At 39.2% G+C, this 14243-nt stretch overlaps 1 protein-coding gene across 1 annotated transcript in view; it reads right to left on the reverse strand.

Annotated features, from left to right (window-relative positions):
- Window positions 1-14243, reverse strand: part of TJP1 (tight junction protein 1) — a 255756-nt gene that overhangs the window by 36912 nt on the left and 204601 nt on the right. Inside the window, exon 5 of the mRNA XM_072399088.1 lies at window positions 5484-5540. Coding sequence (XP_072255189.1) covers window positions 5484-5540 — 57 coding nt within the window. The remainder of the gene's footprint in view (window positions 1-5483; window positions 5541-14243) is intronic.

Below are 14243 nucleotides of genomic sequence, written 5' to 3' on the forward strand. Positions count from 1 at the left end.
GTGGCAGCCCCTGTATTGTGACCCAACTTTTCAGTAACCACCCAAAAAGTGCTGCGTGGTGCACCCAGCTACAAGGGGCTGGGGAGAACACTGCTAATTGCTTTGAAAGATATAAAGTTCTTACACTTTCACTTATTTTTTGAATTTCTACTTTGAAGATGACACAATCAGGCAGGTCATTATTGCAGGAAGGGAGAGGCAATGTCTCTTCTGCAATAAACTCTCCCACTTGCCTGGTTCGACGAGCTTCATATGAGCCCATTTTTAGCCTTTTTAGCAATATTTCGCTTATGACAGGTGGGGGGGGGATCTAACTTTTGTGAATCCTATTTTTGATGGACTCTTGGTGCTCTAATACTATTTTATTTGCACGGATAGTTTTTCTGGTTAGTATTCTGAGCTAATTTCCTCAATTACTGACATATTTGTTCTTCAGTCCAAAAACTTATCGATGCATAAAGCCCAGCCTGACAGCAAAATCAACTTCCTATCTTCCAATAGAAACTAAGGTCAGGAGCAGGCAAATCACAAGCCACATCTCCTAAACCGGATGTAGGAAACTTTACAAGCTGTCTAGGTTTAAAATTGCTTTTTGGCAAAGAAACGCTGGATTTATGAAATCATGTTACCATTTTTGTAACTTGAAGCAGCTGATGGAAAAAAACATTCTCTGAACTGCTCATTTGCCAAGTGTCTGAAAATATCTGCAATATTTGTGTTAAAGCCATTGATTGATTCCATCCACAGTTCTACTACACAAAGCTGCACACACACAGGCAAGGCTTATAAAATGACCTGACAGTAGTTCACACAATACAAATTGTAGTTTCTAAATATTGACATGTGCTATAAAAGAACCATTGTTCTTGCTACAAGAACACAGCATTACCGCTTGTTTACAAGCACAGCTGTGGCGTATAAATCACATGCACTGTAACCAGCTTCCACATGGTAAAAAAAAACTATTGTTCAGCTAAAAAAAATTATGGCAAAAATAATATATTTTAGTTATTTAAAAACACCTATATCCCAATCCCAATAATCTTGTATATTCACTATAACTCGTATACGTCTAATTCAATTCAATTTTTGTCATACCTTGAGCTTCATACCATCGTGTATGTTTAAAGCCTATGTTAGATTGTAAAAAATATTCAAGTCTTCCAACTTTCACTTACAAATATATATTAAAAACTACTAAAATGGAGTATTTAATACATTATTCTAATATCTATACAACAGTGTTTCTCAACTAGGGTTTTGTGGAACACCCTAAGGTACTAGAGGTTCCTGGAGCAATTTGTTACGCTCATGTCAATTTAACTGACATAAATAATTATTCTGGTTATCTGTAAGGGTGACATTCTTCCCACTAGCCAGCAATGTAAGAGGCATTCTTCCCACAGACCACCACACTTGTATACTGCGAGTTGGGGATACAGTGATTATTGCAGGGATTCCCTAATGACCTGATGTTTTGTCAAGAGTTACCCCATGTTATAAAGGTCAAGAAATGCTGCTATAGACTAACTCTTCATTTCTTAAAAGGTTTTAATGAACCTTACAGTTTAGTGCACACTAATAAAACCAAGTCATCATTTTTCATTAACCAATGCTGCTCCAAATGCTACCTACAACACCCGATCTCAACTAATGTTTTAGGTCCAATAGCTTTAAAGTCTTCCTTGCAGGTTATAAAGTAGTAACTAGACTCTTTCTTTTGTAAAACATGTCAGAGGATCTAGTAGGTGCCTGGCCTACATTTACTTGGATTTCTGGTTGTGAAATGAATAAATGAATCCCCCTATGCTGGTGAATTCAGTTGTGAACATAGGTCTGCAACATTCACATACAAGTGATTTATACTAGCACTGAATAAACTGCAGTTGTCTAGTTCTTAGTTAGTAAAGGTGATTATCTACACAGGAACATTGGACGATGGACAAGGTTCTGAAATTTGTCTATCTGATCATAACCCATCAGAACAGCCAAGAGTGTAAGCGGTTACGATGAGATGGATACCTGGGCTATTTGACAATAATCAGACCAGGGGGCACATTATTAATATTTATTTATTAATATTTATTATTAAACATCATTGATTGAGGTGTTCTGGGTAAGTACCTAAGTTGATGTTTGATACAAAATGGACAAAACATGAACAGAAATATGTTCAATAGAGACAAATACCGCAATATAGAACTTCTGCCTGATACAGCTGTAAAATCCTGCCAGAGGTTCTAATGCATCTCCACTCTAACAGAGAAATACAATTCTATTTAGTTAACCATTCTTGCTCTTCTTCATTCAGCAGCCAACAGCAAATTCCTACAGACAGAATATAGGCCTACGGCAATGTTTGCATATTCAGAGCTGCACTAACACTTCCTGGAAACTACGCTCAAGCGAGATCCAAGCAAAGACAGAAAAGTTGTTTAAAAGTCCACAAGTAACAGAAAACCAACCAGCAAAATACAACCAGTCCTACCATTTCTATGCCGAAGCACCTTTATCATCCAGATATTTATCAAGAACCAGAATTGTTTAAAGCAAGGACAGGAAGTGAGAGGAAATCCATAAAAAAGGAAGCGACAATCTCTCATAGACAGTGTCATTGCATTGTAAGATTTTCCATCTATTTCTGTCCTTGTAAAACTAAACATTTTAAATATACTCTCACATTGAGTCTCTGTAAAAAAAAGCCACCAGCATTATTAAAGGGTGATGCAACCCAGCAATACTATTATTTAAATATACATTTTATGTTAGGCTAGACGATGATATTTGAAACCCATATCGAGTTTAAGCAATTACCCAATAAATGTAAACCCCTGGTAGTGACACCAGGTTAGTGAATTATAAAAAAAGGCAGTACTGGTTCCTATAACTGCCCTATCATGGCCAGTGCCCCGTGCAGACTCGCTATCTTCCAGGATGAATGATGAATGAAGTCTTCCATTTTTTGGGAGCCCTATAACTTTTAGCTGCAAGCTCACCCTGGGCTATCAGACAAAATGCTGAGGAGAGTGGAGAGGTTATTATGTGATGAAGCTCTCTGCAGAATTTAGAAATGAAAACAGAGGGGAAAATTAAATTATATATATATCTAATAAAGGTATCAGATGTGATACAAGGTGGTGGCGGCTGGACCTGAGAACAGAGTTTGACATTAAATACCAGATAATGAATGGATGCCGTAAATGAGCCATTACAAGATGTCACACTTTACTGAATTCTGAATAAGTAAAAAAATCAATTAGTTTATATGGTCAGTTTATGAGGGATTCTTCATGAAACTTTTGCTGCGTAACTTCCCTTGTCTCTAGCAGGATCATTCAACCTACTGAACTTGTGAGACTTGCTTTCCATTTTTACATTAGGTTTGCTGTATGTGGAAAGCAGAAAGGAGCCTGCAATGTGCATTCCAGCACCAGAGACAGACACGTTCTAGGATCACTTGATTACATACAATGGATCACACATCAATTCTTAGATAACAAACAGTGCTACCAACTAGGTGCTCCCTATATACATTTTAAGGAACATTACACATTTGCCTGGAGTGTACCTTTATGTTTCAGAATGTTTGATGCAAACCTTACAGGATAGTAGTAAATACCTGGGTGTTCTGTGAGGTTAGTGTTTACAGCTGCTACATATCTATGCATTAGAACAGTATCCAAATAATAAAGGTGACATGTTCTCTTGTCCTTAAGGCACAAGACAAAATCCTTAATAGTTGCAGCTCATCCTGTAACAGCAGACCTATTCTGTTGAGAACAGCACTCATTGTACGGGACATACCGGTACTTATTTCTGTCTAGAAAGCCTATCCACAGCTGTCCATTGACTATGGCAGGTTTTTGACTAGAGGCAGAGCTCCCAATCGTTACACCCAAACATTGTCACATGACCTCTGTGTTGTCAGGACAGATTTTGGCACCGGCAGCAGAGAAGGAAGCAGCTGCAGAAGAGTGAAGGAAGAGGAGTAGATGAAGGTTGGGGGGGCGCAGCTTTGCAGGGACATTGTTACATGAGCCTACATTTAAAAGGTGAAATGTCTCCTCAATGTTACATTGTTTGTGCAGGAACTCAGTGTTGTCTGGTTTTTAATACATCCTGCTTAACTAAATGCTGGGAATTACAAGAGTTAAAGGTTTAACACTTTCTTATAACACTAAAAATAAAAAACGGCATCCACAGCACATAGTGGAAAACAGGTTAATATAACATGTCTAGTGACTCGCCTTTCGAAACTTTGCACTGTAATCGAGCTCCCACCGTCGCTCTCATCCACACTCCTTTAGCATGCAGAACATTGATTCACCCGCTGGCAGCTGTGGTTCCTCCTTACTCCCAGTCTCTGCCTGACACAATGGGCCTGATTTATTAAAGCTCTCCAAGGCTGGAGAGGATACACTTTTATCTGTGAACCCAGCTGATCCAGCAAACCTGGAATGGACCTGGTCCAGGATTGAAAACATTTGCTAATAAATAGCAAATTACTTAAATCCATTCCAGGTTTGCTGGATCACTGATGAAAGTGTATCCTCGCCATCTCTGGAGAGCTTTAATAAATCAGGCCCAATGTAAGGGCCAACAGAGGGATTCACAGCATTCAGCAGGGGACATGATCTAATACATCCAGAAGCATGGGGTATCAGTGTCTGGAATTTTAGTAAACAAACTTGCAGGCATGTAAATGTAGAGCTGTTTTCTTCACCAGGTACCACAGATAGCATTCTGTTTACACATTTACACCCCCTCACCCCCATCCCAGGATTGCTTGAAGCTCCTGCCAGCCCTACTCCCCCCTCCCCCAAATTCATACAGTCCCAGAACTACAACTAAGCTTTGCCTGTCAACCAAAATCTGCTTAATACAAAGCAATAAAAATAATTTCACAAACTCAAAACACGTCCAAACTGAATGACCTGCTATGCCACTACTGTATTTAGAGCACCAAAAAAAGTAACAAGGTATAGTTCATTACTTGTTATACCATGAAGGTGCTGCAGAACAAATCTGCTTGGGAATTATACACCAAATCCCAGGCGACAACTTGTAATTCCCAGCAAAAACTGTGCAAGTTTAATAAACATAAGAGAGACCAACGCAGAGATAACTTTGTATAAAGTGACAACAATTAGGCCAAGCAAACCAAAATATGCTGCAGAGGAATTGTAAATATTTTACACTGAAGGAAAAGATGTTTGAGATGTCTGCAAAGAACTCCAGATATAAACAAGCAAACACAAAGCATCTGGAAGTTTGGCGATAAGAAAAGTATAATCCTGAAGACACTTGTGGCATAACCTAACTCCACAGGACTGGCAACAAACAAAGTGACAATGAGTTCAAAGTTTACAAGTAATTCTGACAAAGGAAAATGACAAAAGTGATTTCCTTCTCTCTGGCTTCCTGACATCTGGCTTTTGTCTATTGTTCGGCAGTCAGTATCCTGTGAATGGTGCTTGGCTTACCCTGTGGAGAGTGACTGTCTGCTGCTCCCATATCGCAGTCTCTTCCATTACAGTATTCTGGGGAGACACAAAGAGAGCACAAGTTACAATCTGCACAAATCACACAATTATTATACACATCATAGACATGGTGCTGCTAGCTTCTCCATCACATCCCCAGCATGGCAATAATGAGGAAACAATACATCTGTTTACATTATAATGCCCCCAACATTCACAGAACTCCAATAGCAGGACTACGGATCCTATGGGCAGGGCATGCTGGCACATGTAGTTCCTCTCAGTGTTAAAGCTACAGGTTGCCCAGCATTAAAGTAATGGCTGGCCTAACACACTGAGCCTCACCCTTGTCATCTTAGGCCAGGAGGCGCACAGCCCCCGCTACCGAGCACCGGAAGCCCCGGGGATTGTCTCCAGCACCGGCCGGCTCCTGATAGCGGTGAGCAGCGCTAACACAGCGACGTATTATGTTCTATGTTGGACTGATGGATCTCTTACTCTGAACTGGGCGTGGCCTGGGAGGAGCCGGGGCGGGACGATGCCTCTCATAAACCACACCCCTAACAATAACAACAAACACCAGGGAGAACTAGTTTCATGCAAACAGCGATCAGAACTGAATTACACGGCCACCGGGGTCCGTAAGCAATTTGGGAAAGCTAGCTTAAAACTTCCCGGTGCCCGATCGTCCTGCCAACTATGGTTAGGAATCTGCGGATACTTAAGAAAGAGGCGTAGCCATGTCTCTAGTCCTCCCGGCACGTATGTGCGTAAGGACGCAAGGATTAGTGACGTCGCACGTAATTCCAGGTTTGCAAGCCCGCCTCCTCTAAAAATTACGTTCCCGCTGCTCGCCCGCCCGCCTAGCATTCCTGGAGAGGGCACAATGCCCAGTGACGGGGCGGCCTGTGCCAGGAACGGAGGGGAGGCTCACATCACACGTCTACATTCCTTTATATCCGTATCAGCCATGGCATGTGTGCAGACTGCTGTATGGACATTTGTCCCTGGTCATGGCACCTCACTGTTCACCACCAGGCCCTGTCCTCACACAGATATTTACTAATAGAAGTAACTTTCCTGCTCCTCTACAGAAACAACACACGTATATGTAAAGCCGGAACTTTCTATGTATAGTCAATAGTACTGGGGGACCTTCATTGTAGTGCACTGGGAATATTTTCCCTTACTTCCTGTGCTTGAGGAACAGTCTCCCCAAATGTTGTCCCCAAAAGAGGTTTCCCCCTGACATTGATCCTGATGATCCCTATCAATAGGACACATAGCATGATTCTCCATAGACAGTAATACATCCCTAACCTCCTAGATTGTAAGCTATTCGGGGCTGGGTCCTCTCCTCCTGTGTCTGTCTGTCATTTGTAACCCCTATTTAATGTACAGCACTGCATAATATGTTAGCGCTATATAAATTATTACTACACAGTATTTATATAGCGCCATCATATTACACAGCGCTGTACAAAGTCCATAGTCATGACACTTAACTGTCCCTCAATGGGGCTGACAATCTAATGCCCTACCTTAGTCATTGTCATATGCCATTATTACAGTCTAAGAGGGGGCCAATTAACCTAACTGCTTGTTTTTGGGAATATAAATCCTGTTTAATAAAAATAATAACCTTGGTTCTTTCCCCATCACCACTTTATTAATATTAAACAGAATCTATATAGCGCTTAAAACAAACTACCATTTGCAAACAACAATACACAAACCAGAAAGCTGCATGGAATTTATTCAGGAATATTGCATTTCTCTGAATAAAATATGTCCTGGAGAGCAAATATCGGATCTTTTGCAACCAGCCTTTGGAATCTGGTTTGACAGGGAAGACAGGAGTATTTTGACATTCAATACAAATGTGTATTAAACACACACACACGTTTTCCTGAGATTCCATTGATTTCAATAGGAAGTGCCTCAGGGCTTCAGCAGCCTAAAGCTAGGTACACACTTGCAATAATTATGGTTAGAAAACAAACAAATAACGTTTATGCACGGTTATTTTGAATGATCTTATTGTGCAAAATTCTGTACATGTAACGATATGATCGTTCAAATATAACCCACAAATAATGTACCCACAGTAGATACTATCGTTTGAACGATGCAGGAAGTGACACGTAAAGGAGAAAGTGTACTGCAGAACCATCAATAGATAGTGAACAATCGTCGCTCATTGAGATCTGCTGGGACGGTCGTTCGTTTCCAGTGACATTCCTCGTTGGTCAGTCGTGCACTTTTTTTGTTAACGATTATTGGACGATCCGTTGTTAGTCGTTCCTTTCCAACGATAATTATTGCAAGTGTGCAATACAGGTGCATTTTAATAGTTCATTGATGTGCCATTCAAAGTGAACAGCACATTTTACATGGCATGATTATTGCAAAGGTCTGAAGTTCAGATTTAAAAAATAAACTTCCTCTGGTATGTGGAGTACTTAAAGGGGAACTAAAGTTCCATTTTTACAATTGCCTGATCAGGTAAGTCATTATTGCAGAAAGAGACTTACCTGCCTGATTGTTTCAAGTTTCTGGCCACAAAGGTAAACTGCGCATGCGCAGCATTGGTTTTGGTTGCTGTGGAAACTGTTCAATCCCAGCTTCCCTTGCATGTGCCAAGGATGAATGAAAGAGCTCTTCATCCCAGCACAGCCATTCAAGAGAGCTAAAGATCGTCTCCAGGCAGAGGAGAAGGAAGATGATGGCGCCCTGCTATGAAAAGCAGATAGGCGAGTCATGTGGCTTTAGTTCCGCTTAGTTTTAGGGTGTAAAGTTACTTTCTCTCATACGTGTGTGCATAAGAACAACTCTGCTCTACTTCTGGCACGCTACCATTTGCAGTGGGGCCCCTCATTCAGTAAAGTACCTTCTGCCCACAGCCAATCACAGAGCACCCTGTATTGTGTGAATGGCCGGTGACTGGATTAGGAGGGAAAGGGATGCACAACTAACAGCGGTGTATAACCAAATTAGAGCCTTGGCATTCCCTATCAAAGTCTTATCATATAGCCGTGCTGTGTTGTTCACTGGCACTAAAACAAGGATGAAACATTCAGAGCAACAGGGACTGACTCTGGAGATACCTTTTTTATGTCAAAACCATTTTGGGTTTTTCAAATTACTAGCTGGAGATGTACTGAAAAACCTAAGTGCACTGGATTTCTCACAGGCAAAACAAGATTTTTTGACACTCATTGAACAAATAAAACATTGTAATGGTATATTTAACAAATTAAAATGGAGCACATTAGTTCACTTTTGGGATTTAGATATTCTTTAAGCAGCCTCCAACATCATGTCCATACAGAAATCATATCAGTCATGACATGGAGGTGTATTCCAGGATACACAGTGACAGGACCGGGGGAAATGGTAGGGGGTCTGTCTACTTCAATGATATGTGTAATGATCCTAGCTGATGGCTCCCACATCTTTCAGTACATTTGAAAATGTGGTGAGCATGGGACCTCCTCCTTGGCTGAGCCCAGGTCTTTTCCTCTATCCGCTGTCATAATTTAATTGGCTAGCGTACAATACAGCAATGCAGTTAGAATAAAGCAAGACCAGCAAATTTCACTTAGTTTCACTTACTAAATAGAACATTTGTTAAATCACCCAACAAACCATCTCATATAAAAACCTAAAGGATCATAATGAGAGCAAAGTTTATATCATGACATGGACACATGTTGCTGTTTTATCATATTAAAGATTTTAGTGAGATGTTAGATATGTGATTTTACATACAACACTTTTTTCATTTGACAGGGACGAAGGTGATCTCAAATTATAGCAATGCTAAAGTAGTGCAGCGTGGGGGAACCATGCAATCATTTTCAAAAATAGATTTGCATTATAAACTTTTCACAAACTGGTATTCTATACTGTTGTGGAATGTTTCCTAGATTGTAAGCTCTTCAGGGCAGGGTCCTCTCTTCCTCCAGTGTCACTGTCTGTACCAATATGTCTTTTGCAACCACTATTTAATGTACAGCTCTGCAAAATATGTTGACGCTATATAAATCTCTTTCGACTATTGCACATAAATCAACCCTTACACAATTTCCCCCACAAGACCAAAACCCTCAATCACTCTAATAATGGCAACATTTAGTTAATGATGTTACAGTAAGCAGAGTCTTAGATTGCAGGATCTAACAATGTAAGAAAACAGCTACTAAAATGTTTCTGAAGCTGTGTTTTGTGCTTTGCTATTCCGTCACCTTGAGATCCCCAGATGCTTCCTGTGCTTTGTGTGAGAAGTCCAAATAGCTCATCTAATTCTATAGCGCCTACTCTCATAACAAAAATATGCACAAAAATATAACATCTGTGATGTTAGCATAAGTACCGCTAAAGCCCCATCTGATCCGAGCATCAGAATCCTTTCCAATAATTCATGTACCGGGAATTCTTCAACCACTGCTAGCAGATGAATCAGTTTCAACACCTGACCATCACACCTAACCATATGGGCAAAGCTACATTGGTACCCCTTCTAATTAGGTTCATGAGTTTCTAGTCATAGATGTTGGTAACGTTACAGCCTGTGCAGAGCCCTTTAAAAAATGGTTGTAAAGAATTGGTAAGCCAGATTGTTCTTCAGTCTACAATATCTCACAGGGGTATAAAATCTTGCTGAGAGCCTTCCCAGTGAGGACTGGTATGGTTACATTGATTTGGAATTGGATTTCTAGCTAGTCATATAGATTTGATGGTCAGGAGCCAACTATACAATGTACAAGACATGATTGTACATGATCTTTAACATGAACTGAATTTTACTATAGAAAAAAAAGTTAGTGATAAACCTTCATATTTTGAGCAAAAAAAGAAAGGATGACTTGTGGGTATTCAGGGTACAGAGTATGGACAGAGACTAATGCTACATTATTTTCCCCAAACCTTGGCATTTTTCAATGTATCAGTACTAGATACCAGCACTGATTATGTTCATATGATATTCAGGTACAGCAAAGATATAAAGTATAAAAACAGACAAATCATTTTTTTTTGTAATGTTGAGAAGGAATAAAGCAGTAAGCCTAGATCAGGGGTGCCCAGCAGGTAGATTGCAAACTACCAGTAGATCGCAATGGCAAAGCGAGTAGATCACCCTGCCTTTCAAAATAAACTCTACTGCGCACAGGAATTATTAAGTCCAAGTTTTTATTGTTGGTAGATCATTTTGACTTGGTCATTTTAAAAGTAGCTTAAAAGTGTGGGCACCCTGACCTAGAAATAATTGGAAATGGCATGGAGAGCTCCCCCTGCCCTGACAGATAATGGCTATACATATTACTAGGCCATTGTTCAATCTCAGATCCAGCCCATTAATTCATACCAAACGTTATATAGGTTTTAGGAACAAGGAAACAATCTCTTTAATGTACACTCAGTCAGGTTAGACCCTACACTACATAGTTATTATTACACCTCGTAAGATCAAACAATTACATTACAACTGATGTGGACCACTTTGTTAAAGAAACAGATGTCCGAGCTGGCTACTCAAAAGGCCCCACATTACATCTTTATTACAAAATTAGTATCCTATTTGTTAAACAGACACCCAGCTGTCATAGACCTATCATTTTATATGGTGTATACAAGGTACTCCTAAAAATGCACATTTCCTAATACGCTTAACACGCTCATAAGGTCTAAAAAGCAGACTGACAGCGGGATTAATTCCTCATAGACATCTATGGCTAAAAATCTCTCTTACCATGCCTGGTAATCCACATTAATGAAAGTAGGGCAGAAAATCAAGGTCAAACACCGACACAGAAAGAGTTGTATTAGCAAAATAAATGTGATTAGATTTACTGCATAAACTCACAAGTGGAGGTGCAAAGTATAAAAGGTGTTGTTTAAAGGGTCAGTCCACCAGAATGTGAAATTTCTTTTATAGCTTGATTTTGACAGGGCAAAGCTTCTATTGGCTTGTTATACTTTCTTATTCTATATGGCAAAATGTTCTGGTCACAATACCAGTCTCTCTTCCCTCCACCTTACATCTTTTGCTGTCATTTTACAATATTAAATATAATTATTAATCTAGTAAGGAAATTTGGCTCCCTTGTAATATACGGGGCAGGTATACAGTCCTGAACGCCCAACTATATCCTTGCAATGCATTTACTACATATTCGCTAACGTAAATCACATCAAAGCAGCCCATTCTTTTCATTATGCTACACAACACACTGTAAAGCATTTGGTTAGTGCAACACAATATTAAGAATCTGGCCTAACAATGCAATTAAGGTGAGTTCACAAGCAGCCTTCACTAGGTAAAAGAAACATTTAAATGCTCCCGTTTTCCTAGCTTCCAGGACCATACTTATATATCATACTTTTCAGGCACACCAAAGTGATATAGTGTCCTTTTGTACAAGCTCCATTCCTTGATCACTTTTGTATAAGAAGTATAAAAGAACAAAAGGAGGTGAGGCAGCTTCGTAAGTTGTATAATACATTGGTAGAAATGGGAACTCCACAGCAGTTATTTGCCCATCGTTATTCCTGAGATTTAGAAACAGGGGAACGGCTTGCGCCTGCAACATTGTAGTAAGGGGGTTATGGAATTTGGAGTTATCTGGAAGGAGAAGAGCTTCACATCTACACTGCAGGCATGCAGAGGAATATTGGTCTGGAATGTCAAGATACTCAAGTAGTTTCACAAAAGCTGATCCTATTCCACAAGGCTGGAATGTATGAAGTATATAGCACTTCTGTATAACTGTATTATAAATGTGGTCTGTGCAATAAAAGTATAGATTTATAAAAAATTTTAAAAAAGCTGTTTTAGTCTAGTTTAGCTACCTGGCTTTTAGAAGTATATATAAAAGTTCAATATAAATGTAGGGATCCAAATAAACACATACCACCTTTTGAAAATAAAATGATATCTATTGAATGTCAGGTATTTTGTCATATTGGCATGGACTCCAACAACACAAATCATGACTTATGTCCCTATATATAGCTGCACACAAGCATGCGGTAACATTACAGAATGAAAACACTTTTACAATCAGTATAAAACTAGTTCCGTCTTGAAATTTCTAGTGCGACAGCCATGTAAGGTATATTGTTAATCAAGTTTCCAGATGGTTTTATGGACCGCAAACTGCTGAGTTCAGCACACGAGATGCTTCACCAATGTACAAAATGCTTTGAGGGATTAACAGGGATTTTCATATTAGGAAGAGGTGCATGCCACAGATTCCTTATGTATTTATAATATATCAGCAAGGAAACACAAATGTGAAACAGCGGACAGGTTAGGTAAACATTCAGTTCTACAATTATCAAATGTAAAAATCTTTGAGCCTTAAAATACACCATGGTTTACTGCAGAACTTCTAACAATGAGAAGGCTGTTAAAAAAATGTTTTATGACTTTTTCCATAAGCATCAAGGAGGGCACAGAGAGGAAAATCAATAAGTCGTGGATATTAAACATAAATGGGTGGGACAGACAGAAATGTCAAGGAAAGGGTTGTGAAAATATTACAGAAGAGAATATGAACATATACAGATACAGAAAGAAAAGCTAAGCAACACACAGACTGATATGTATTGTAAGAATGATGGCTGAAGGGAAATCATTTGCACAGAAGACATTAAATAGTAAGCCGTTTTGATAAAATAATAAAAGATTCATTTGACGTTTGTAAAAACTACAATGCAAATACAAAAAATTATAACACTAATGATAAAATGATAACATTAACATTGTTAATAGCCATGTTACCCGATAGTCCAGCAAGGCAATGTACCGTTTCTAAAAATGGCTTTATCTTATTTTATTTTTTTTACATTGCAGAGGTAGATCGTAAGCCCGTGACAAATGGATGAGCCACCACTCGAATGGTGTCATCCATCAAAATGCAATTCTCCCACAAATTCCTCATGTCATGCATCAGCCTTCCAGCAAATTACTAGAATTAGCAGTATTACATCTTGAATACAGTGGTCACTGTTTAGTGGTAAAAAACAGTTATTAAAGCTATAACTATATTAACATACAGGTAAAAAAAAAAAAACACTAAATGCTTTGTTGTGCTGTCTTAACAGAAAAGGGATATTCAGTGTAGGCCAAATGGATAAGAAGTCAGTGTATAATGTCAGGTGCAACTAGAAATGCAGAATACGCTATACCCTGGCATAAGTAATACACACTGTATATAGCATGGGCTACTGCTTGTGAATATCAAGATCCATATGTTATTGGGGACTCACGATGAGCAGAACAACAGATGAGCAGAATACCACCTGTAAATAAAAACCTCTAGCACACAATTCACTGACAGTCAGTAGATTTGTATGGAAACAAATGTACGCTACTAATAATGACTAATGTCAAAGTGAGCCACAAGCATGCACTTCAAACAAGACTGTATATATTGGAAAAACCACCCAATATTGTTCCTACTATACTGTGAATGTCACATTTAAACACAAAGCAAGAGAAGTACATACAGCAGCCCTTCCCTTACTCAAACGATTAATGAGAGCTGGACAGGTCCCATTTCAAATACATTGTTTTTACATAATTCCAATAAGTAACTTTTTACTTTTGCTGTTCAAGCTGAATGTAGGCATCATCAGAACAAATGCAATTAAAGCTGACACAGCCGCCAGCAGCAGAGAGGAACTGACCGAGGCAGTGTCAAGTCTAGAAACATATATTCAGCGCTACCCAGAGGGTGAAGAGGAGAATCAAAA

This window comes from Pyxicephalus adspersus, chromosome 2 (assembly GCF_032062135.1).
Source record: "Pyxicephalus adspersus chromosome 2, UCB_Pads_2.0, whole genome shotgun sequence".
Classification (NCBI taxonomy): domain Eukaryota; kingdom Metazoa; phylum Chordata; class Amphibia; order Anura; family Pyxicephalidae; genus Pyxicephalus; species Pyxicephalus adspersus.